The sequence below is a fragment of the Acanthopagrus latus genome, chromosome 21, assembly GCF_904848185.1.
Source record: "Acanthopagrus latus isolate v.2019 chromosome 21, fAcaLat1.1, whole genome shotgun sequence".
Taxonomy (NCBI): domain Eukaryota; kingdom Metazoa; phylum Chordata; class Actinopteri; order Spariformes; family Sparidae; genus Acanthopagrus; species Acanthopagrus latus.
The window spans coordinates 6,683,664-6,709,960 of record NC_051059.1 but is presented as its reverse complement, the minus strand read 5'-3'; the positions used below and the strand labels follow the sequence as shown (position 1 = coordinate 6,709,960).

Here is a 26,297-nt window from a genome sequence, read left to right as displayed (position 1 = left end):
ATCTCATCCCCCTTGTGAGCAAAATGACTAGTCTCCATCCCCCTCTATCAGAGAAGTGCCGGGGCAGAGGGACTGTTTAGTTGATAATGTTGGTCTAGTCAGTCTGACTCATTGGACATTTATCTGACCGAGGTTTGTACAAGTAAGAATCTATTGCCCTGACCACGGCTCTGAGTATCAGGAATGGAAAATCTATGGCATTGTGAGTGGTGCTGAAGCAACAGATGAATTGATAGTTGTACCTATTGCTCTCAGTCCTGATGCCCTGTACAGTTTGCGTCATTGCCCCGTGTTAGGAATCTATAAATTACGCACTGGCTGAGGGGTAAGAGGTCATGAGGTAAGAGTCATGGGCAATCATCCACAGTTTAAATTTCACAGAGAATGAATCTATGTCAAAGGAGGCTCTTTAGAGGTATGTCTAAGCATGAACATATGAAAACACACAGTTGTATAGTGGCTTTGGAAGTTACAGATTGCAAGTTGGTGTGCGTTTGGACAGAAGTGAGCAGAAACACTTTGGTGTAGCAACCTTTATTGAAGGAGCTTTTACAACGCTACTGAGGTTTTGTATCCTCAGGTAAAAATATCTTCCTTAACAACATGGGTAGAGGCTGATACACTAAGTCTAATAGCACCACAGATAACAACAGTACAGTGACTCTGGGTCACTGCTGACTACAAAATTGAAGGTGTGGAAGGTACAGTTGAGGGAATGTAGAAAGTGTGTGTGTCTTTTCTGTCTGAGTTTCCGTGTGAGGGGCTCACAGCACGAGTCCCATTAGGTCACTTTTCTAGCCTTCAACCATGAGAGATGTTTTCCATTCTCACTGATTAAGTAAAAAAGTGTGTGTGTGTGTGTGTGTGTGTGTGTGTGCGTGTGTGCGTGTGTGTTTGACAGAGATGTCTCAGAACAGGTTACAGTCATTCGGTCATCTGAACCAGTGACCCCAGCACAACTGTTTGTGGAACAATCGCCCATGGCTACACATGAAAAATCAACCCCCCACACACATGAACATGTAATTGATGCACACACAGAGGTGCTTCCACATACACACATACAGATACACACACGGACAGAATCACACACATTGACTCCAGATGTGTCCCTATTAGTACCAGGTGAAGCGCTGGGTGTCATGTCCTGTTTTCCCTCTATGTGTTTGGTGATCTAATAGAGCTTTCAAGTGATGTCGGATGCGAGTTTCCACCAAGTTGGGATCATGCCGTGGCCTTTTTCAAATGACTTTTACCGAACTTAAAATGAAGATGATAGGCCAAACGTGCCAGCATTCCAGGTCAAGAAATCATTAAGGGTTATGGAACATTTTAACTTCACAAATCCGACACTACTTGAAAGAGTGGTAGGAGCTTAAAAAAAACGAGTCCACATTGAACCCTTAAAACAAAGTCTTCAAAAGGCAGGAGCCCTGGTCCTAGAGAGACAGGGGAGTGTAGCCTTGATGAGCCATTATCAACCTGCGCTGGTTAGATTATGTAAATCAGAGCACGGGTCCAGACTAGCTGAAAATGATGCAGGGATGCACAATACCTGAGTAGAAATCAGCACAATGCATTTGAAAGCTAGACATGTACTTTAGTTGTGGTAATCACTGACGGCTCTCTAGGACCAAAGCAACCTATTTTGACAAGAGTCTTTTTTACCCAGAGCTGTGCCTGCAAGGCAGCAATGCCTCCTGGTTGTTAATGGTTTAGGTTAGCACCATCAATTGGGTTACAGTCTAATGATCCCAGCATAGGAGGGGGAAATTGTACACAGCCTGAAATGGTGTGCCTTGGAGGCGTAACTCAGGGTAAAAAAGCCTCTGAATCTCATGAAGACATTTCCACTTGTCTGCCACACAATCATCTGTCTTTTGGTGACATTAGTTCTTTTTAAAAAAAATGTAATTATCTTTTTATTTTTTTTTTTACAGAACTTGAACACAGTGTATTGTAAATGCGTGAGACTGAATATTCATAATGGGACTAAAAATCTAAGCGTGTTGGTCCTGTTGTTCAGGGCCCTGCATTTCAGGGCAGGGACACCCTGCGGGAGACGGTTTGGTGGAAGACCCCGCGGAGCAGAGAGGAGTAGTCTGACACATGGAACAGGTGACGCTGGGCGTAGTTGACGTCAGCCGGCCTGCCCCTGCTCACGAGTGTGCGCAGGTTGGCCTCATTCACTTGGCTGCCGACAGCAATGACAAAGAGCTCCACCCCGGCGTCAGCCACCTCACGGACGCGCTGCTCCAGCACACCCTGGGTGACAGCCTGAGACCTGCCGTCAGAAAACAACACCAGCTTCTTCCTGCCTCCCGCTGCATCCCCGCGACCACGTAAAGCCCTAACGGCAACTTCCAAGGCCCTAGACACATTGGTGCCATCATTCTGGAAGACTGCCTCTTCAATTTGACGAGACAGCACGGTGTAATTGGTGGTTGGCGGCTGCTCGATGCGGGCGGTTCGGCTGTACTGACCCAGACCCATTCTGACACTGGCACCCCTCGTCTTCTCTGCGGTGTAGAAACGCTCGGCCAGTCGATGGACAAATGTCTTGCTTGTCTCGAAGTTCTTCTGGCCCACACTGGCCGAGCTGTCCATCATCAGCAAAATATCGGTGGAGTCGGAGAAGGAGACTGTAACACACACACGCGCACACACACAGGTACAAAGATCAATAGATGTTTCCACACCAGAAAGCAAGGTGCAGGACAGCCAAATCGCTTTAACACATTTTCAATAAATTTGCACATTTTGACATTTAAACTACTGGTAGTTTCATGATAGTTTCAGCTCTCATTTACTGTGCATCCTGGGTCTGTGTTGTATCTGAGCAGCTGAATTATTGTAATTTCAATGAACTTCAAGCTCATTTAGACCGAAAGGTGAAAGCAAACTTACTGGGACATTTGTAGTCTGGGCACCTCTTCTCTGGATGAGAGAACAACAAGGGTTGAGTCAGTTTATTTGGAGATGGTACAACATATTCAATTGATGGAAATGTCCAATTAGGTGCAGATATTTACTTTGACAGATTAAGGATGTGAGATTCTGCAAGAAGGCGTCTTCCAGCAGCGCAGCATAGTTATCCAGGACAATGGGGACACCTGGTTTGGGGTCACTACCACAGACAATGTTTTGCAGCTGCTCCTGGTTGGGCTGGCGGCCTGAGTAGTCCTTCACTCCAAGGCCAACCACCTGGAGACAAGGTTAGGATAAGGGAAAGAGGTTTGTTGGTAAGCAGGTACTTTTCGTATTTCAGTTAAAGACCTACGAGTGTGGTATTGTACTGACCTGGAGGTTGTTGCCGCAGAGGACGTCGAGGGGAACCTTGTCCCTATCAATATCTGAACGTCCGTCGGTGAGAACGAGAACAACTCTGTTCTCTTTAGTCATACGCTGGATTGTGGTTTTCAGAGCGTAGTCGAGAGCCTCGCCTGTGTATGTGGCCTCAGCCAACCAGCGCAGGTCTCTCACTGCCCTGTACACACACACAAACACAGAAATTGAGGATTCGAAAATCTGTTATGTTAACATGGAAAATTAATTACATATATCTATATATATATATATAGTGTCATTTTTTTGTTTAGCATAAACATAGATAAACAAAAATGGAAATAAACAACTCTGGCGAAGTCACGCTTGACTGAGCTAAACAGTCTCGTAATTTATCTCCTCACCCTCAAAAAGACAGCAAACGGGAACTGTTTAAAATAAAAATAGCCAGTACTGACTTATCAAATTAGAGGCTGTACAGTTTGTTCTTGGAGAGGGTTATGAGATTACTGCATTACCGAATCAGTGCAGACCTTCAAAATACAGTGTGACTGATGAAAAGTTGAGATTTTGGAGAGGGGTGTAATCACGAACCTCAGCAGCAGTGATGATACTGAGTCATTACTGTATGACTATTACAGTGCACAGTCAAAGAGCAAGCCAGGGGAAAAGCGAGGCGGGCAGGCTTCAGGTTTCATGCATGTGAACTCACTGTTTAAAGTCGGTGAGCCTGGCGATGTTGACTCCCAGCTGGACAACCTCTTGGGCTTGATGTCCACTGTACTGGACGACACTCACCCTGGACTCATTAGCTGCAAACTGGAAAGAAAAGCATTGCATAGTGACCGTGTGTTTTGGTCTGTGTGTGTTGTGTCTACGAGTGTATGTTTTCCTCTGTCAACATTTCTGCGTCCCACCCATCCTGACTAATTATATCCAAACTGCAAGAGGAGAGTCACTGGAAAGACATGAAAGGCACGGTCCAAAACCAGAGACAATATCTCTCATTCACACTCTCTATTTTTGAGCATTTCCTAACAGCTCTGGAAACACTTTGTGCAACATTTTGGTATCATTTTGAACAAACAACACAAACCACAGAGGTCAAATGTGGGTTATCCTGCAGAGCCGAGGGTGAATACGAACTCTGGTGTATTCACCGTCAAAACCAAGGATGAACTGAGAGGACATTACCTTGACTTTCTGGTCTTTGGCCAGTCTGTCTATAACTGTGATGATAAAGTCTTTGGCGAGAGCGAAGTTTGTGGAACCAATACTCTCCGAGCTGTCCACAATGAACGCCAGGTCCACGGGTGCACACTTACACTCTTGAGATACACAAAACACACACATAAACCCGATCCCGAAGGCTCGTGATAGCCATAGAACATGAGAATATGATGATAACGACTGTGTGTTAGATTTAGTTCAAACTTACCACAACAAGCTGCAAGGTGATCAGGGGGAGATGAAATAGATGAAATAAAACAACACAAATAAAGTTAATGAACCCTCACATAGTTCAGGGCTTGATGATATGATCGGCTAGTCGGCACTGAGTTGAAAAGGGCAGAGGGTTTAAGGTAGAGCGCATGTGGCTTCATTTGTGTGAGTATGCGTTTAAGTGTGGAACTTACAGCAGAGCTTCATGATGATATCCAAAATTTCACATTCCTGAAGAGAGAGGAGGAGGACATGTTACAGTGCGGCAACGCACAGTTAAATCACATTACATAACTCTTAAACACAACACAGAACCAGGCCATAGACGGTTTCAAGCTACATGAAAAAGAAAAAATGAAAATGGCAATATTTTCACTTAGAGGTCTGGTCGGTGAAAAGCTAGAGGTTTCTGTGTTCAGGAAATTGGGTGTGCGGCTTTGGACTGAACATACAGTATCAGTTTCTGAGACAGAACCAGTCCAGCCTCAAGGGGGAATTAAGTCTATGGCGCTTAGCTGTCGTGTCCTGTGGTGAAAAAGAGGGCAAGGGTCCAGATTAAATGGACTGATTGAATTGTATTTTATACTCACATCAGTTCCGTGTGGTCCAGGAGGCCCTGGAGGTCCCTGAAGAGAACGGGAGAATGAGTGAGAGGAGGAGATTAGAGGTTGAATCATCCCCCTGTTAGGTGTGTTTATCTGTTTAAATAAAAACTGGCCAGACAAAAGCTGACCTGCTCTGACTCCAAGATGAGCTAGAGCTGGATGACTTTTTATTTTAACTGGAATAATAAATTAAAAAAAAAAAAACTTGGTGATTCGTTGGAAAACCACTACTTCTTTGACTGCAAACCAGAAGAATCCCAGAGTCACTAAACCCACATCCACGCCCACACATTTGTGTGCGCTGCTATCTTTCTGCAACAACATGTGAATCTTCCAAAAGCTCGTTGCCACAGCGTTTTGTGTTTTCGCTCGGCTGCAGGAAAACCATCTGTTTTGTTTTAGCAGACATTAAAATCAGTTTAAGAGCATTCTTCTCTGCGACAAAGACGCCAGCGTAGCTTGCATGTGTGTACGCACAGGAAAACACACACACACATGCATGCATGCGAGAGAGAGAGAGGAAGAGAGAGAGAGAGAGAGAGAGAGAGAGAGAGAGAACTGTTAATTGTAGATGAGAGGAACTGTCTCAAAAACACATGACGCAAAACATTTCACACAGAGGAATGCAGCAGAGACACAAGCCAGAGGAGAGACGGAAAGGGAGGAAGAGGAGGAGGAGAGACACAAAGTAAAGAAAGTGTAAAAGGGTAGAGTTTGAAGCCTTGGAGAGCATGTCTTCATGCACAGTGTTATATTTAGATCCGATCTTTGTTCATCTCTTCACATGACACAGTAACACAAACTTTCAGTTGCCAGTTTGTGAAAGGATATTACTCTATCTTTCCTACAACGTGCACACCAAACTAAATGATGCCATTTTTTATGAACTTAACATGCAAGCTAACTTTAACTCGGTTACTGGATGTCTACGGGATGAGTAGCGACTTCCGCCCACGGGTGGGAAAATACACAGCACTGGATGTTCACTTTGTCCTTGTTTGTCCAGTTTATCAAATGTCTGGTGATGTTCTATATTTCTAGATTTACTGTCAACAAATCCAAAACCAATGATGAATTGGTTCTAAGATCAAGTAGTTCCTGTGAAGCTAAAGACTGGTACAGCATATTGCTTAACATAGGCCTCCATCTATTCATTTATGCGCTGAGGGGTAATATCTGTGGCTTTATAAATGTGTCAATTAAAACGTCATTTTCAGTTGAGCTAAGATTAAGACTAATAATACATTCACATTACTCAAAATAAGGACCACATTCCACTGTAGATATTTTACGAAGAAACTAAAACTACGTTTGATTGCGAGATTAGGTTAGAGGGTTGGAGGTGGGGGTCTGCTATGCATGTGTGGACAGCAGTCCCCTCAGTGTTTAAACTTGCATACACATGCAGACCAACCCACTGCTCATGCCATGGCTCCATGGCTTTCTTACCGGTCTGCCCTCAGGTCCTCTGTGACCTTTGGCTCCTTTAGGTCCTGGAGGCCCTAGTTCGTTGTTCTGTGAAAAAAGAGAAAGAATGGAGATTAAGAGAGAGGCCCAAACCTGTACAGACCTGTATAGATTTTCTATAGATGTATTCTTTCAAACTACAGGATGGAAACGCATAAACGGAAAAAAAATCTTTACACTGTCATTATATACAATGTTACTGCCATTTGTAATCTGTAATGTAACTTGATTGGGTTTGGTTAGTCATTTCCATTTAATATGGCTTTGTGTTTAATAACTGAAAGTTTAAATACTGGATTGACAAATGTGATTTAAAACATAAAAAGTAACCATGTTGTCTTTAATCCAGGTGTGTAAAAACAGTGAACATGAAGAAAAGACGTCTATTGTTTTCCGTTATTGAGCATGGTAATTTATGGGCGTTGCACTGTAAAATCGAAGGAGTAATTTATTTCTGACATGAAGCTAAATTGGTTTGATATGTTCATACATTTGTGTTTTTGATTAACTTTACCCTTGTAATGCTGGAATTTGGAAGGCCGAAGAATAAAACATAATTCATTCTGGATGACAGACGTGTGAAATAAAAACACACATCTAACCAAAAATTTGAATGAAAAAGCTGGAAGAAAGCTCGAGGATGTCATTCATGTGTTGTTTGATAGTGAGGGAGGAATCACGGGTGATACCAGCAACAAAATTCAGCTTGTAAAAACAAACTGAACTCTGGCGAGATAGCAATATAAATATGAGTGTCATCAGCATAAAAACAGAGATTCACTTTAAATACGGGAAGGATGTTACCAAAACTCTACCCACCCTCCCATGCAGACGGATATTTCTGTATACTAGTTTGTGACAGGCTGATCAGCTTTATGGCTCACAACAGTCAGATAAAACTGTCAAAACTAGGCAGTGCTGATCCAAAATGAATCAAGAGTTTTTTACTGTGTTCCCTAATTATTTTAAGAAATGTGTTGAGAACTTCTCTGAAAAGGCTGCCATTTATTTTGCAATTTATTTAGCTTGAAAACGTAGCAAGAACCACCCTAACTTACATGTGTGGCTAAGCACAACAGCACAGGTTTTGTTCTAATTGGTCATAAGTCCATGAAACTGTGTATAGGGGAATTTTGGTCTGCGCCTGTTGGTAACTATGTTGGGTCCTAATATATAGCCTTGGGATCCATCCATCCATCCATTATCTGTACATTATATGTACGCCGCTTAATCCTCTGCAGGGTCGCGGGGTAGCCTTGGGATACGCCAAAGAAAATGATAGAAAGTGTTAAGATTGCAGTGCGTTCATTAGGGCTGCATGATATAGTTAAAATGTTCTATTATAGAATATAGGGTTATATAAGCCACAAGGGTACTGTGCTGTGTTTGCTTGTATTTTGCTGTGTGCAAATACAAGTATTGGTACTTTAGTGTTTCCATCATCCATGGCATTTACATGGCATTTCTGGAGACTTTATACAAATACATACTACATTTTAGTGTGAAATTTAAGATGTACTTTATCTAGTGATTGTAGTTACCAAGTGACTTTGTAGATCAAAATGTTTCAATTCACAGTCTTCCTATCTTCTGCATTATTTCCAGTTCCTTTCTCATTTCCCCCTTCCTTGTTTACATCCTTGCTCCGTCTTTTATTTCATTTCTTCTTTATTTAATTAGTTTTTCATTTTATTTATTTATTTATTTTTTTACTGAAATTTTTCAAGATGCTACAGTTTATGTCACAAGATATATTGCCCTTTAGAAATGGAGTCAGCATATCAGAACAGCTCCACAGGCTGCAGTCAGTCTGAGAAAAGTCTCGAAATTCGTTTCAAGTATGAGTTGGCGTGGAGAGAGCAGCCAAAGCCCCTGCAGCTGCTGCACTCTGACCTGCTGCTGACTGACATGAAATTATGACCCTGATGGCAGAAGTGTGGAGAATATCAAGCTTACACTGTAAATCAATTTATGAAAATTGTCCCATCTGTAAGTTCATGTTCCCACAGACTACTGACACACACATTACAAAGAAATATCTGCATTCTGGTCTGAGGAAGACTGCGGACAGCTGCAGAGAATTACAAATTAATGCAAATTTGCACATTGAGGGAGGATACCAGGCATATAGAGTCATGCCCCAGAGACGGCTTTTAAAACGGCAAAACACATGTTGCAGAATCAAAGGCAGAGGCTGTTTAAAAGTACGCATTGAATGTGCCATATCAAACCCTTTAAACAAGTCTTTTTTTTCTCTTTTTGTATGAAGAAAGAGCTAGTATTCTTAAAAAAAGGAAATAAATAGAGTAGACGGCTTTACAGCAGCACGCGAGGGCAGGCACTGGTACTGTAAAGTCATAAATCATACAAATAAAAGCTTTTGCTCTTTGATGTCAATTGCCGACTTCGGCAAGCTGAACTACGGCTGAGATACAACCATGTACCTACAGTGGACAGATGAGAAGGAGAACGAGAGGGAGAGAGAGAGAGAAGGTAATGCCAACCACCTGGCTTTTAACACACACACACATACACACACACAGAAATGCACCTATACGTACACATGCAACATTTGTCTTGAATGAGAACACACACGCACACGCACATTCACACACAGATCCAATTACTGCATTCCCAACTTCAAACACTGATGTAAAGAACATGGACCATATCATTCACACAATCACACACACACACACACACACACACACACACACACACACCCTGACCTTGATTTTATGGCGTCATACTTGACGACACAGCCAGATGTGACTGTGTGTCATACCTCGTTAGATATGTGTATATTATCATTCCAAAGTACGTTAGCCAAAAGTTAAAGAGGTGTTAAAAGTCAAAAAGTCTGTCTCCACCTTTATCTTCCCTGACACAACCCTGTCTGTAACCTCCTGTCCCCTCTGGCCAGAGAAAGTGCAGGCAACAACAAAGGGTACATGCCTGTGCAATGCAAAAATATTCAAACAATTCGCATTTGAAATCCAGTTGGTCAAAAATCAGAGTGAAGCCAGTGTTGCTAGCCAGTCCGATGTTTCATAATTTTGTGTTGAAGTGGAAAGTGTTTCGTCCGCTGTACTGTCCAAAACAGCGAGCGCCTGAATGTAAAACATGGGGGAACAAACAAGTGGCTGTTCAGAGAAAGGGATTTCACAGCCTCTTAAAAACTGAAAAAAGAAACTGATGAATGTCTCTTTTGTAATAGACAAAATAGATTGCTACCACACTCATATCTGTATGTTAGAGGTCCAGTGTGCAGGATCCATATGCAAGCCCTGACGACAAGCCCTTGCACCCTGCAGGCCCTACATTTTGTATAATAATAGTCTACATATGGATAGGAAAATTCTTTTCCCTCCATTCTCCTGAGTGTTGACTGGTTCAATGATACATACAGTCATACACTATTTGAACCAGTTTTTCCCAGATGGACGATAATTATCTTAATCGCATGATAACTTTGCACAATCAGTAATCCAAAAATGCCATAATGTACAATAATTACATTGGTAGTTGGTCTCCGCTGTCTTATTTAAATCTTTTCTTTTTTTTTTACACAATCGTGATTGTGGAATATGGATACTAAATATGGAAACCAAAATATGCTAATTTCAAGCATCTTGTATGACAGTTGAACAGCCATGATGTTGATGTGAATTCATGAATGAACCCCTACACTGGCCAATCAGCTCAACCAACTCTTGGCAAGAGAATGAATAAACAAATTTCCTAAATTGTCAAAGGCGCTGCTAACAAAGCAATGTAGAGCATATTACAATAAAAGAACACAGGAGGACGAAAAAGCTAACGATTGCTTACATTTACCTCAGTACTGCTAGGAGTTTTAAATTACCTTTAAAAATGACTTGTCCATATAAAAATGTTCTGAATATGACCTTGAGTGCTTCTATTTCAGCAAGAGAATGTGTCTAAAAAAAGCGGAGCCACTGAAAGTGAGCTGAATCATGACATCATACATGTTTATGTCATAAAGCTGAGGATTATGGCCCTTCATTACATCTGTAGAACCAGTTAGAGAGTTTATGAGATGCTTCCTGCATGTTGCTGTTACTAGAAGGTAAACAGTGGGGTTACTGACTGAATTACACGTCTGTATCGAATCCCACCCGGTGCTACAGTGACACAGTGCCTTGATTGGTGGTAAACTGATCTGACACGGTAAATCTGAAGCTTACAAAGTGAGACTGCTCACTGTGAGACCGGGGTCGGGATTCACTGATGTTCGGATGGGGGAAAATTACAAACATGTGCGGAAATGTTTACGCCTTGAAACACAGACCTTGGAAATGCAGTGATTTCAATGTAAACACGACCAAGTTGAACCAGGGGTTAAAGTGTTAATACTGGCATGCTATATGGACACGGGTGATCACACACACATCACTGGCACACACGCACTGTCACTCACGCACATGCCAAAAGAGTAATGCTGTCCCTTCATCATTCTGTTCATTTCCTGGTATCCTTGACAACGACATATACACAGCTGCAGCAGCTCAGAGCCCTCTTCCCCAAAGACACACACACACACACACACACACACACACACTCACACACACACACACATAAAAACTGTTCAGATCTACTTAAGAAAGCATTTCCAGCTGCAGAACAGAAGGAGAGTGTGAGAGCGACTGAGAAAAATAAGGGTACTAAAGAATGTGAGGAGGGTAACCCAGAAAAACAAAATGAAAGACAGAAATTAGAAGAAGAAATCTATTATTATATACTATTATGTGTTAAAAGGGGGCAATAAAAAAGAAATATGTAAATGTTCCCATCAAATCGACACATGTGAGTCACATCCTGTCTGCGCTCTGCCAAGAGAGGCTAGAGGAAAGATAAAATGAGATCAAGAATGAGGAGCTAAAAAAAAGAAAAAAAAAAGAAAAAAAAGACAAGTCAGACTCACATCGGCGCCTGGATCACCGGGTTCTCCATCATCTCCTTTGGGTCCGGGGGTTCCCTTGCTACCCTGAAGGTCACACAACAAATGTAAGAGGAGAGGTCAAGAGGGCACATGGGCAGGACAATTGATTTCACACTGTTGGCAGTGAACTTCAAACATGGATACTAATAGTCAGTGTTGGTGTGTAAATGTAAAAAGAAAAATTTAAAATTGAAATTTGAAAGAACACTTACAGGCTCACCAGAGTCTCCGCGGGGCCCAGGATAACCCTAAAATAAGACATATATGTTCAGAATACACAAATCTACATGGAGCCGCTATGATGTGTATATCTATCAACTGGCGTTAACTCATACCTGGAAACCAGGGCAACCTGCAGTGCCATTACCCGGGGCGCCATCTACTCCCTGAAATTCAGAAAAAGAAAAAATGACAGATCTAACTGGATCCACGCGCACCCACAAATCTCTTGGCAGGGAATATGATGGATGGAACACATCTGTCTCCCCTCCCTCCCTCTCTCCCTCACCCACTCACCCTCTCCCCCATTGGGCCTCTGTCTCCTGGAGCTCCCTTGATTCCTCTTGGTCCTTTGGGTCCCTGGAAGATGAAAGGAATGATGAGATTAGAAACATATGAAATGTGACACGGGCATAATGTTTGCTGAAAACATTTGGATCTCTTTAAGACATTGTGCACATGTGTGTGTGTGTGTGTGTGTGTGTGTGTGTGTGTGTGTGTGTGTGTGTGTGTGTGTGTGTGTTTGAACAAAACCACATCTTTTAACTGTTACATAACAAGCAGTTACTACAATCTGTTACAGGTTATTATGAGCTGATTGCCTCAACTGTGTGATTACGAATGTCCAGTTTGAAGTAATGGTTGGTAATAGTTCTAATAGGATATGACTGATGATTACAACAGCTTGTTGATTATAGTTGATACAGGAAACTGAACATTTTCATGGATTTTTGGAGCGCTGTTACAGTTGTAGCTGCACAGCTGGAGTTGGAGCTTATAAGCTTGAGGCTTTAAAAATTGTAGTATGTAGTATGTCTTGACAGCAATGACTGTTTATGCTGAAATAAGCAGCAATCAAAGCTACCTTGTTTTTAAAAGTGCTCTCACACATGAAAGGTGCACTGTGTTGCTTTTGGGGAGGAAGTTTTAATCACAAGAAAAAGATCTTCATGATTGACTTTTTATGCAACTTATTCTAGGTTCAAACAGTGTTCTGGGACCTTATATTCCTCTGAGAACAGCTTGTTGATTCAGTGATGGAAAAAAGTTTTGTATTATTACTTCATTAATAATGTAAATATTAAAATTCAGAGTTAAAATTTCTTCTACCAAAATACATGACTAAATAAGACTATAAAAAATAACCAAAAAAACAAGAAAAACACACACCCACACTGGTTTGAATAACAGAAACCAGACAATAATGACCAGACTGTAATCAAACTCTCGTTTAAATGTTAATCCTGATTGGTGCGTGGAAGCTTATGAAAACGGTTTTCCAACCGAGCCTCTCCCGTGTGGAACGAGTGGGACAAGGTCAGACCAAAACAGAAATGCAAAAGATTAAAGGAATTGTGTTTTCTGGTAGGATCCCTTCAGGAACAAGGTAAAAAGGTTTTCAGGCCCTAATGCATACATGAGTTCATGTCTATCTATCTATCTATCTATCTATCTATCTATCTATCTATCTATCTATCTATCTATCTATCTATCTATCTATCTATCTTTTATATATATATATATATATATATATATATATATACGTGTGTCCGGCTGGACTCACTTCTGGTCCAGGTGGGCCTTCATCACCTCTGTAGCCAGGAGCCCCAGCCCTGCCAGGTTCGCCCTGGAAAACAAAACCACCGTTAATGAGACACTGTTAAAACACTTCAGCAGAAACAGTCACATAAAACAACCTCAGCAGAAGAAAAAAAAACAAAAAACTTTGACAACAACCAACCCACCTCACACTCAGGCTGTTTTCATTCTGTTTACACTTTACACTACAGCCCCCATGAGCCTTTGACACAGGAAAACTGTAAAAAAAAATTCAATGGCTAGCAAAAAAGGAGCCTGGATGAAAATGTCTCAGCGTAAAGTATAAATTAAAACAAGGACAAAAATATATTTTTACTGCCCTCTCTGGCTGACAGTTTCAAGGACTGTTGGATCTCACCACACCCAACAGTGATGTCACAGCGTCTGAGAGTACATTTCTACACCACTGCAGCAAGGTAAGAAGTTAACCCTCTGGAATTCAGCCCATCTCACAGAGTTTTGAAGACAAATTATTTAAGTTTTTATTGGTTATATTAACATTGTTCTTGATGAGGTCGAGTGACAGTAAAATGAAGCATTAGTTCAACAGTCTGAAGTTTTGCAGTATGCATTGACGCAAATCAGCAAATCAGCAAATCAGCAAATCAGCAAATCAGCAAGTCAGCAAATCATTTCTGCTTTGTTACAGGCACAGATTCAAAATGGCCACTATCAGAATAAGATCCTAGAAAGTCACTATGATTGAATTCGGTGAGTTAAATTTCCGGAGAGCATTGTCCAGATTTGCTGCTGGCATTGTGCAGTGTAGCCTCCCAGTAGCCTTTTTTCAAAGCTCAAGTGTCACCACAGTGAATATTTCATATGTTTATGCAACTCTCCAACATCTAAGGAGAAACACTTGCCTGGAATCAGATCAAGAGACACTTAGACATTTAAGCCTAGCCTGGCTTAAAGACTGGACGCATGAAAACCAGGCATTTGTTAAAAAGTTAGCTTGGGCAAATGTGAAAAAACAATCCGCCCAAATCTTTAAATCTGTCTGATTTATTGTGCGTTCGACACACCATCTGTAGATACAGAAAACAAGACGTCGTAGTTTAGAGAAGGAATTGGCTTTCGGACTGGCACCGTTTCCTTGCAAACAGCAGCTGGGTCCAGCTGTTGAATGCTGTCCTGTCCTTATAATGAAGTCATGAAGTCAGTGAAGACTTTGCACGCTGCTGAGATGGAACAAAACATTTGAATGCATTAATGGATGTTGCCCCTGTTTCCTGTGTGTGCTAAGCTAGGCTAAATCCATCTACGTGCTGGATGCACAGAGTGGAAATTTTGACTCTGGGTTAGACAGAAGAAAACAATATATGCCAAAATCATCTCAGAGTTCTTCTTTCATTTCAAGTTGAGAAAAAAAAGCTACAAAAATCATTGCTGATACGTTACAATGAAGTGCTGTACATGTGTAATACAGCATACTGTAGCTTAAACGTGTTTTATGATGCTGAGAACATCACTGCGCGTGAGGATACAGTTCTTTTCCTGAGCGTATGAGGTAGGTCTATCAAGTCAGTTATTCCATGTTTTCTGTAGTCTCCACTTCAGTTACTATTCATTCAGCTCAGGCAGCACAAAAGAACCATTCAAAGTTCTGACATCACGGAGGTTACCACAACTAACGCTTATAACGTATTATTATTATTACGCTGCCTGGTGCCTTATTAAGAAAACCATACTGAGGCTTTGGCTGGAGCGGACGGAGAGAAGAACTGAGTCAGAGGGGAAAGAGTGAGTGTCGATGTTCCCGGGAGGAGTAAAAACTGAGAACGAGCGAGGGGAGACGCGGGAGTGGGCAGCGCTCTGGGGCTGCAGCCAGCCTCGCCTCTGTTTAAACTTCTGCACAATATACCCCACCACTCAACATGGAGTATGGATTCCCACACATGCGAGCGCACTCTGGCACAAGTCCTCTGGAAATAAGGATGCCACCAGAGAGAGAAGTGGGTGGTTCGTACTTGTGCCGCCTCCTGAATCTCAGCAACAGGCTAAGGAGCAGTTGTACTGTATGTACTACTGCTCCTGTGTGTGTGCGTGTAAGTGTGTGATTATATTTGAGTGTGTCTTACGGGGTCTCCGTTGGGGCCAGCTGAGCCCTCCCTCCCCTGCTCTCCACGGGGTCCTGGCTCCCCCTGGCAAGGAAAAGAACGAATGTGTCAAAGTAACCAAGAGACAATGGACAAGTACAGCAGACAGAGCCAAGTTTTAAACAAAGTTAGAACAGTAGGAGCGCATTGGGATCATATAAAAACAGTTTAAGTTCCATTAAGGGCACTGCGGTTGCAGTTGAGTCAATGAACCAAACTGCATTTCCCATGAATTCCTATGGCGGAAGTGCTGAAATCAGCCAGCTACTCTTCCTCCTTCCCTCCATCTTCCTCATCCTTATCAGATTCATCACTTACTGGCTCTCCTCTTGGACCTCTGTTTCCACGGGAACCTTGCTCGCCCTTCTCTCCAACTGCGCCCTACAAGGGATTTCGCAAGGTTAACACATATTTTGGCAGCTGTTGCACACAAACACTCTCACGTAATATTAATTCCACATACTCTCTCGCCGCGAGGTCCATCCGGTCCTGGTAAGCCCTGAAACACACATGACAGAAGGATATGAGACAAGCCGTTAACGATCACAGAGTAGATCATTTTGGCTTGCCGGCAGCTTCATCGCTTACATCATCACCGCGCTCTCCTTTGTCCCCGTTGTTTCCAGGAGGGCCACGATCACCCTGTCACAAAGCAAATATTTAGACACGTATCGTTCCTGTTTCGTGACATACACTGAGCACGGATCTGTGTTTTGTCATCCGTCTTTCAATCTCTGTGATTCACCTGGGGTCCCAGTGGGCCGCTGTTTCCAGGCCTTCCCGGTTCACCGTCTCTTCCAGGATCTCCCTGAAATAGGCACACGATATCTCATTACAGACCAACGAAAGGTTCATGAATCTTCACTTGCCCAAGTATTTTTTTTTTTTTTGCGCCATACTTTTGCTCCTTTCACTCCATAAGGACCTGGGTCTCCCTTTGGTCCAGGCTCTCCCTGCTGGCCCTGGAAGCAGAAAACACAGACAGTTTTAGCGTATGATCAAAAGCAGCTGAAGCTGCAAAGCTCAGTCTTTGAGGACACTGTGCATAGGTATGTGCACAGGCGCGTGCGTGCATGTGTGTGTGTGTGTTTGTTTACAGTATGACTATATGGCTTCATTTAAACAGTCTGACAGCGGAGAATGTAAACGAATCAGTGATTGAGAGCCAGGGACCTCAGTCTGCCCGCCCCCATAGATCCAGACTGAGGGCGTGATGTTGATCAGTGCCGCGCCAAAATGGCTAATGGCTGATCTGTAAACAATGTGGCTGAGCCTCAGGCAAAAACGGAAGTGGCCTGAGTTTAAAACAGTTTAAGACACCAGAATAGACAGACAGACAGACAGACAGACAGACAGACAGACAGACAGACAGATAGATAGATAGATAGATAGATAGATAGATAGATAGATAGATAGATAGATAGATAGATAGATAGATAGATAGATTGGTTTCAGCTGCTTGTGATTCAAACTGTCAAATACGGTATGTGAGGTTAATGTGACTGCGCCTCCAGATGATGCAGGACCATTGCAGTGGGATTATGCTAAGACTGAGAGAAACAACTCACGTCTGGTCCGGGAGATCCTTTACAGCCGGGAAGACCGGGGTAACCAGAGTCACCCTAAAGAGGAAAACCAGAGAGACGGATCTTCAAACAATCGGATCAACTCAGCAATATAACAGACAGATAGCCAGAGTTGTGTTGTTCGGATATCTGGGTCTGAAACTCACCTTGCGTCCGTCAACTCCATCCCTTCCCCTTTGACCTTTGTCTCCCTGAGAAGATAAGGAAGATTGAACTTGTGAGTGAATGAACCACATTAGCGTTCAGAGCAATCACAAATTGGAGGACATCCCTCTGAGCACAACTGTTTGGTAAACTCACCTTGTAGCCTTTGTGTCCTCTTTCACCCTGCAGAGGAAACACACAGTATTAGTTGGCCATACCAATGAGTTACACCGCTACTGTTGAGTCTTGTTTAAGTGTACTTTTTGTATTTGCGCAATCTGATCGTACCTTTTCTCCTCTGCCGCCACGGTCTCCCTGGAAACAGAAAAAAACACACACCAGAATGATCATCATCACAAGCAGGGAAGTGATGAATGAGAAGGAATCATCATAAAAAAGGTAAGCAGCATGAAAAACCATAACACATTTGCAAATTGCTTACGTCTGTTTCTGGGTCATGAGCATTCATGACAACATAAAAAGGTGGATAAGGATTAGTCTTTTAATCTTTATCACAGGAACCAGAGATGGCTAAAGAGTTACCAAAAACATAGAAATGAATGGCACTTGTGTTAAAGTTTTACATGAGCAAAATCCAAATAAAATGAGTTTAATTAAACTGGAAGATATTAGAGCCTTATAACCATGAAAACACTTTGTCCGAACGTTTCTCTTTGGTTGAAATAAATGAATTTTCCTGTTTGTGCTTGACCCATGTGAGGGTATCATTAAGTGACATGAACAAGTCTGCGCTAGAGACAGAAACATGGTGGCAGCAAACAAAACTGGTCAGTGGCTGATAGAATTTTTTTTGAGATTCTTAACAGCTAATGTGATTGTGTGGTATCCTCCATAACTGCATCAATGCTCCTACTGCGAAATCTCTTTAAGAACCGCTTATCACATCCAAAAAGTCTCTCTTGTAACTTTTAGTCTAGTTTAGTCCCAGTAAGAAGAACACCACTTGTGTTTAGCCAAGTGCACCCTACCTTCATTCCACTGTACCCAGGAGGACCAGGATCTCCAATGCTACCCTGTAACACAGAAAGAAATATTAGATCAGCTGGATGACAACTCCACCCATCCTCCATCAATGCAAAGACGTTTCACGGTTGCATGTGTATTCACATATTTCTGACGGCGTTGGTGGTGGTGGTGGAGGATGAGGATGATGACGGAGGTGACTTACCACGGCACCAATATCTCCTTTTTCTCCTGGCATCCCTGGTCTACCTGTTTCTCCCTGCAGAGAGGCAAAACGAAAAAAGATGTAGAAAGTTGTGTACATTTGTGCCTTTGGCTGCATCGGTTTTCTGACAAATCTTTTCATATTACATATCATCATACCTTATGACCAGAGTCTCCGTCTGGTCCTTTAGGCCCTCCTGGAGCCTGCAGACAAAATGAATATAGGCACAAACAGTCAAATAATTGTTTACAACAGAAAACCGATAAAGACTTTGTGTTGACAGTAAGATAAATGGTTTACTTACATGGCAGTCGAAAGAGCAACACTGGAAAAAAAAGAAAGCAAAAGAGATTATGAACAAAAAATAAAAAGCGTTGTTTTGATAAATCTAAATTAGAAACATGAGATGACCCTATGGATTCTGGACTGATCCCAAGATAAATATTTAGATAATAATGTAAGTTGGTGTCAATTGAAATTAACCATGTTTGACTGTCAGGTAACAGCAGGTCTGGGACACATGTTCAGTATTTAAGATATAACTGCAGTAGTTCTGTTGGAAAGACAAAAGTAGACAAGATCATGAATATCACTGCAATCTCAGTTGGCATTTATGTCTTCGTATCAACTTCCTGTAGCTGCCCAGCCTGACCCCTCCTTGTTTCCTGAGAGTGAGACAGTTTAGCTGAGTCTACTTGGCAGTGGAGACTAGCGGTAACAAGGCCAAGCCAGTAGGTCAGACAAACAAGAGGATGGTGATTTTTTTGCAGATTTATTCCTCTACATAAATAAGATATGACATTGTCTCAATAACAATTCTGCTATGGGGATGATTCAGTTTAAAATGAACATAAATATCTCGGTAAGACAATTCTGGAAGAATTACACCCTTTTTAGTTCGCTTTACTTCACTTTCCCTTGTTTCACTCCACCTTCCTTTACTTCATTTCACTTCACTGTACTTTAAGTTAAATCAATTCACTTTATGTCACTTCACTTCACTGTACTTTAAGTTACGTCAATTCACTTTACGTTACTTCACTTCACTGTACTTTAAGTTACGTCAATTCACTTTACGTTACTTCACTTCACTGTACTTTAAGTTAAGTCAATTCACTTTATGTTTTATGTTTATGTTTTCACTTTACACTTCACTTTACTTTAGGTAACCTGAATTCCCCTTGTTTTATTTCACTTCACTTAACTTCATTTCACTTTGCTTCACTTTAAGTCACTTCACTTCACTTCACTTTAAGTTACTTGATTTTAAGTTACTTCAGTTAACTTTAAGTTACTTTTCTTCACTTTAGTTTACTTCACTGCAGTGTACTTTATGTTACTTCACTTTCCCCTGTTTCACTCCACCTTACTTTACTTCATTTCACGTCACTGCACTTTAAGTTACGTCAATTCACTTTGTTACTTCACTTCACTGTACTTTAAGTAACCTGAATTTCCCTTGTTTTATTTCACTTCACTTCATTTCACTTTGCTTCACTTTAAGTCACTTCACTTCACTTTAAGTTACTTCACTTCACCTCAAGTTACTTCACTTCACTGTACTTTAAGTAATCTGAATTTCCCTTGTTTTATTTCACTTCACTTAACTTCATTTCACTTTGCTTCACTTTAAGTTACTTTACTTCACTTCAAGTTACTTCACTTAATTCTAAGTTACTTCAGTTAACTTTAAGTTACTTCTCTTCACTTTAGGTAACCTCACTTCAAGTGACTTCACTCTCCTTCACTTGAAGTTACTTCAGTTCACTTCACTGTACCTTAAGTTACATCAGTTCACTTTATGTTACTTTGCTTCACTGTACTTTAACTTACTTCACTTTAAGTGACTCAATTTCACTTTAAGTTACTTCACTTCACCTCAAGTTACTTCAATTCACTTTAAGTTACTTCAATTCACTGTACTTTAATTAACCTCAGTTTCCCTTGTTTTATTTCTCTTTACTTAATTTCATTTCACTTTGCTCCACTTTAAGTCACTTCACTTCACTTTAAGTTACTTCACTCAATTTTACATTACTTCAGTTAACTTTAAGTTACTTCTCATTACTTTAGGTAACCTCACTTCAAGTGACTTCACTCTCCTTCACTTGAAGTTACTTCAATTCACTTTATGTTACTGCACTGTACTTTAAGTTACTTCACTTGTTTCATTTCAATTCACTGTGCTTCATTTCACTTTCCTTCATTTTAAGACACTGCACTTTAAGTTAATTCAAGTCACTTTAATGTACTTCACTTCACTTAAATGTACACCACTTCACTTTAAGTGACTTCCCTTCACTTCTGTAAGTTACTTCATTTTCCTTCACTTTATATTCTCAAGTTATTTACAAGTTATATCACTTCACTTTAAGTAACATCAATTCAATTGAAGTTACTTCACTTCACTGTACTTTAAGCTACTTCACTTTCCCTTGTTTCATTACTTTACTTCATTTCACTACACTTTATTGTACTTTAAGTCACTTCACCTCACTTCACTTTAAGTTAAATCACTTCACTTTACGTTATTTCACTTAAATCTACTTTTAGTCACTTTACTTGATGTTATTGTACTTTAAGTTACTTAAGTTCACTTTAAGTTTGGAAGAATGAAAAATATCACAATAAACATATGATATGAAAACATTATGAGGCCATGTTGTCCTAAATGAGACCAAATCTAATCTTTTGGATCTGTAATACAGTTTTATGATTTTATTTTAATTCATAGCAAACATAGGAGAAAACAGCAATGTCCTTTCAAAGATTTCTTATGGAGACGTACCGTATCCCTCGTCTCGTTTTTCTGAAAAAGTGGAAAGAAAACAGATGTTAGTTCAAAAACCAAACGTTTAATCTGTTTATATAGAGGAGAGGAGAGGAGAGGAGAGGAGAGGAGACAAAACAAGACAGAACAAGAGGTTACTTACGATTATATTAATGATGGTTTCAATGGTTCCCATCTGGGTGGATCTGAACTCATCAGCAGCAGTGAAGTTCTGTCTGTAGTGCGGATCTGTGGCAATGAGCGACAGCCTGGCTTCCTGGTGAGACACCATACACAAATATCATCAGCATCACATGCCTGAAAGCAGGGCCTGCAGTACAGTAAGTACCTATAAGTTAATGCCAAGGTTGTCATTAGTCTTTTATATTTTAGAAATAAAAATTATAACAGACTGATTATATAGTTAGATCTCCACAGGGCCTGTGTGAAGATGAACCTTATTTATTCTCACAAGAGTCTCAGTAAGTCAGTACAATACGTGCCTTTACTTTAAGGCCCTTTCTTTTTCTTCATTTCACATGACTTAACTGTACTTTACATCCCTTCACTGTAAAATACCTCATTTTAAGGTACTTCATCTCTTTTTTCTATACTTCTCTTAACTTTTTTTTAATTTCACTTATGTCTTCTCTTTACTTTATTGTGCATCACTTTATTTCAAATAACTTAACCTACCTATCCTTCACTTCCCTTCAACTGACTTGATTTTTTATTCCTTTACTGTACATTCCTTCATTTTATCACACTTCACTTTAAATTAAGGTACTTTACTTCTCTTCTCTTGAAACCACTTTACTGCTTTTTTGTTTTACCACACTTTTATTCACCTCACTTGACTTGATTTTACTTTACTGTACTTTAGTTCACTTAATTTTACTGCACTTAACTTTGAGTTAGTTCACTTCTCTTTACTTGACTTGACCTTAGATTTCTAACCCTCTCTTCCCTTTACTTCTCTGCGCTTCATTTTACTTTAAATTACTTCACCTCTCTACCCTTTACTTCAGTTTACTTGATTTTACATTCCTTTACTGTATTTTACTTCCCTTCATTTTACTGCACTTTACTTTAGTAATTCTGATATCAGTCAGATATCAGTCTCGTTGCTCGATGGTTAAGAATTGCTTTTAAGGTTAAAGTCAAAGTTATCTTAAACGTAAAGGATGCAGGTGTTATCTTTAGTGGGGAAGTCATTCTTTGTGTTCTTAACCTGTGCACTGGATACTGTCTCCAATCTCTCAAGCTTCAGTCTCACTAGGAGGCAATAATTCCACAACTTTTATTGACAGAGACCAACAACTCTATCAATGTACAAATTGGTATGCAATTACTGTATTCACATATAATAAACTCTTAAAGCCAATCTCAGATCAAATCAGACTTCTCTATTAAACATAAATAATTAAAAATATATTAGACTGTGATTCAAACATTTTCAAAAATGTTGTATTTAGTTATGATAAATGTTTGGGTTAGGGGCTAGGAAATATATTTTACCCCACTAAGGGTCCTCACCGATCTAGTGTGCAAATGTGTCTGTGTGTGTGTGGTTTTTTGTACCTCCTGGTCAGGTGAGATGGCAACAGCGAACACTTTGACTCCATGTTGCCTGGCTTCGTTAGCAGCCTCCTGCACACCTCCACATGGCTCTTTGTAACCAGTGATAGGATGGCCATCAGTCACCACAACGATGTACTTGTTCTCGATGTAGCGGGAACCTCTGTATGTATGTAGACGCAAGAACACACACTATGATATCTGATCAAGAGTGTGTATGTGTGTGTGTGTGTGTGTGTGTGTGTGTGTGTGTGTGTGCGTGTGTGCACACGATAATTACCCAGAGAGCAGCTCAGCCAGACCCTGCTTGATGGCACAGTCAGTATATGTGCCCTTGCCGATGTACTTGATGCCGTTGATGTCACTCTTCAGGGCCTGGCGTTGAGTGGCCAGGTCACTGATCTTTCGCACAAGGATGACTTCGTCACTGTAGTGCAGTGCTCCTGAGTTCCACGTCAGGGTGCGGTCACAATCGTGGTCGCTGCATAAACAGAGGTGCTTAGTAGAGTAACAGCAGCCATCAAGTCAACGCAACAGTAAATGGTGTCTGTCATTTTGGAGAAGAAAAACGAACTCAGAATTTGAATGTTAACAATATTAATGAGGTTATAATTCAGACTCAGAAATACTTGTTTTCCCCTTGACTCAATAATCAAGCTGTTCGCAGAGGAAAATAAGGTCTCAAGATCACTATTTGAAGCTAGGAAGGTGGCAGGGTCCGCCACATTTAAACAGTTTTAAAGTAAAACAGTACGAAATTGTGTTGTCCTTTAAGGTCAGCTTGTTTATTCAGTTTATTCCATCATGAAACAAAGAGAGTGTGTTTATTTAGCTTGTTTAGACATTCAGGGAAATGTTTAAAATGTCTCCCTCAAAACTACATAGTGCACCTTTAATATTCATCGTGGTACTGACAGGCAGTTGTAGAATCAATACTGCACTTAAGTACAGTTTTGATGTCACCATACTTAGAACTTCCATGTTTTTTCTACTTTAAACTACTGTTTAAGTCAGACAGGTTGAGGTATGACCTATTTCTAGCTATAGACTGAACTAACCAACATTGTATAAGTAGCTCAAACAATATAATACTAATGTGTCACAATGTTATGACACTGACATATCTAATACATTAACTGACAACATCTTGCTGAAAATACGTTTACTTAAAGAGTAATTTAATAAAAGGCTGAAAACAGGCATTGGGGGTGGTGAGAAGTGTGCTGTGTCGCACATGTACCACCACCCAACAGTGATGTCACAGTGTCCCAGAGTGCACCTGTGCATCACTACAGCAGGGTGAGGTGTTAAACCACTTGGGGATGCTGACTTTCTCTTCAAGGAAGATTTTAAGTGCAGGACTTTTATTTGTTATAGATTACCGTTCCATCCTTGTATGTAAAGACGTGTGTGTGTGTGTGTGTGTGTGTGTGTGTGTGTGTGTGTGTGTGTGTGTGTGTGTGTGTGCAAGTCTTACTAGTCCCTGAGTTGGTCTATGAAGTCATTGGTGAATGACTTGATCTGGTCAATATAATAGTCTGGGATTTTCTGTCTGAGGGCGACACTCTCGGATGTATCCAGTACAAAGAACAGGTCGGCCGGACAATCTGCTCACAATACAAACAAACACACACACACACACACACACACACACACACACACACACACACACACACACACAAACAAACACAATATGGCTGTCAGCAAATATCATCCATTGAGAAACCATGAAACTGCTAAATGGCTCCTTCAAAGTGATATATGTGTTCATTTAAAATGCATTGAGGGTCAACCATCCACTCATGAAGTCAGGTGATGTCAGCACAGGTATCACTGCTGCAGCTCTGGAGGCCATCGTGATGCTGCTTGGAGGGCCACAGGGTGCGTCACACTGGGTGTGATCTGACCTGATGTCTATACAGGTTTATGACAGGAGCAGGCCTGACCCATAGCATGGCTGCTTGTATAAACACCTGTACTATAGCACCTACCATCAGCTGCTTGGGTTCTTGCCCCTTTAGAACTGGTAGATCTTGGTCTGCATCACACTCAAAGCTTGCTACCCCAGGCCCCTTTCACACAACCCAGGGGCCAAACAAGGGCCTGCTCAGGCTGGGCTAAGCTACAGTCACCCTCTGATCTCACTTTCAGTAGTTGATGCATCCGTGCTGCTGATTCTCAAGGCTTCTTCTTCTAAGACTGCGAACATCTGGACTGGCTCTAGCAGCGAACATCACTTCACTGTATGCCATTCAAACCCAGCAAGACCACTCAACAAGCAACATGATGCAAAAAAACACCGGAGCTCATTCTTGAGAAGTGCAACACATTTTCAAACTTACCCTTAAACTTGACTAATACATCCTGCGTTTGCGCTCCAGCCGTGACAACGCACAGCAGCGCAAGGAGACCTCGGAGAGTCTCCATGGTGGAACCGCAAAAAAAACAACAACAAAAAAAACAACAACCAAAACCTTACAAATAATACACCCCGATCCCCCGAAAAAGGCAAACGCCGAACCACTCCTTGCCCCGAGCCCGCTACGCTTCCTCTACACCGATTCGGCGAACTTTCGGTGATCCAGCGCTCCGCCGCAATTTGTCCGAGCAGAGACCCAGAGCGCGCAGAAGGAGGACCAGAGCGCACGGCGAGGGAGGAGGAGGAGGAGGAGGAGGAGGAGGAGTTCACGCGCTTTGTCTGGAGGCCGATAAATTAGACGGGACGAGAACGCGCACCGGCCGAAAGTTTACACAAAATCCCAGATATGCATGCTTCCTTAAAAGGGGTCCGCAGGGGGACCTGGATTCACTGAAATAAACAAGAAAGCTGCTGACTGCGGATGTGGTCCAACATACACAGGCCGTCTCCTCTCAGGAGAGAGAGAGAGAGTAGTGTTGGTTTATGTTCGAGTGATTTCAGGACATGCATAATGACGAATAGGGGAGAATGTGGGAGCTTTCTTTTGCACTCGTGCAGGTATATAGAACCCCCCGACTCGATTAATGTAGAGAAACGAGAGATGCAACAGTGAGTTTTCAGATGCGCGCAGGAGTCGTTTCATTTCATCAAACTTAATGCAAAGCAGCTGGCGCACATCTTGGAAGCATTTCGTATTCTCTCTCTGTAAAAAAAAAAAAAAGCTTTCCGTGGAAGATGGGGGTGGGTGGGGTTCATACATCTGGTTCACTTCGGCGTCCAGACCTGACCTGAACATAAATTCAAGGGGAGGGGGGGGATTTTGCTCCCTTTTTTCCTCGGAAGCAGGAAGAGACACAGTGCCATCTAGTGCCTTTCCTCGGCAGATCCTGGAGGGGAGTCTGGAAACAAGTTTCGGGGTGCAGTGAGGCAC

General features: G+C 41.5%; 1 protein-coding gene across 1 annotated transcript; it reads right to left on the bottom strand.

The window, feature by feature from the left end:
• Positions 1-515: 515 nt before the first annotated feature.
• col6a1 (collagen, type VI, alpha 1) lies at positions 516-25,995 on the bottom strand. The gene is made up of 35 exons (XM_037084490.1): positions 25,290-25,995; positions 24,425-24,554; positions 23,228-23,428; positions 22,951-23,110; positions 21,533-21,646; positions 21,388-21,408; positions 18,904-18,924; positions 18,758-18,802; positions 18,600-18,653; positions 18,400-18,444; positions 17,699-17,725; positions 17,567-17,593; positions 17,413-17,457; positions 17,249-17,302; positions 16,580-16,642; positions 16,426-16,488; positions 16,269-16,322; positions 16,144-16,179; positions 15,999-16,061; positions 15,663-15,725; positions 13,547-13,609; positions 12,280-12,342; positions 12,099-12,149; positions 11,976-12,011; positions 11,746-11,808; positions 6,783-6,848; positions 5,319-5,354; positions 4,923-4,959; positions 4,724-4,732; positions 4,480-4,613; positions 3,998-4,104; positions 3,301-3,487; positions 3,033-3,204; positions 2,908-2,937; positions 516-2,642 (listed from the first exon to the last, which is right to left on the bottom strand). Exons 1-35 carry the CDS (start codon positions 25,372-25,374, stop codon positions 2,038-2,040), a joined length of 3,030 nt encoding a protein of 1,009 aa, XP_036940385.1. The 5' UTR covers positions 25,375-25,995; the 3' UTR covers positions 516-2,037.
• Positions 25,996-26,297: the final 302 nt, after the last annotated feature.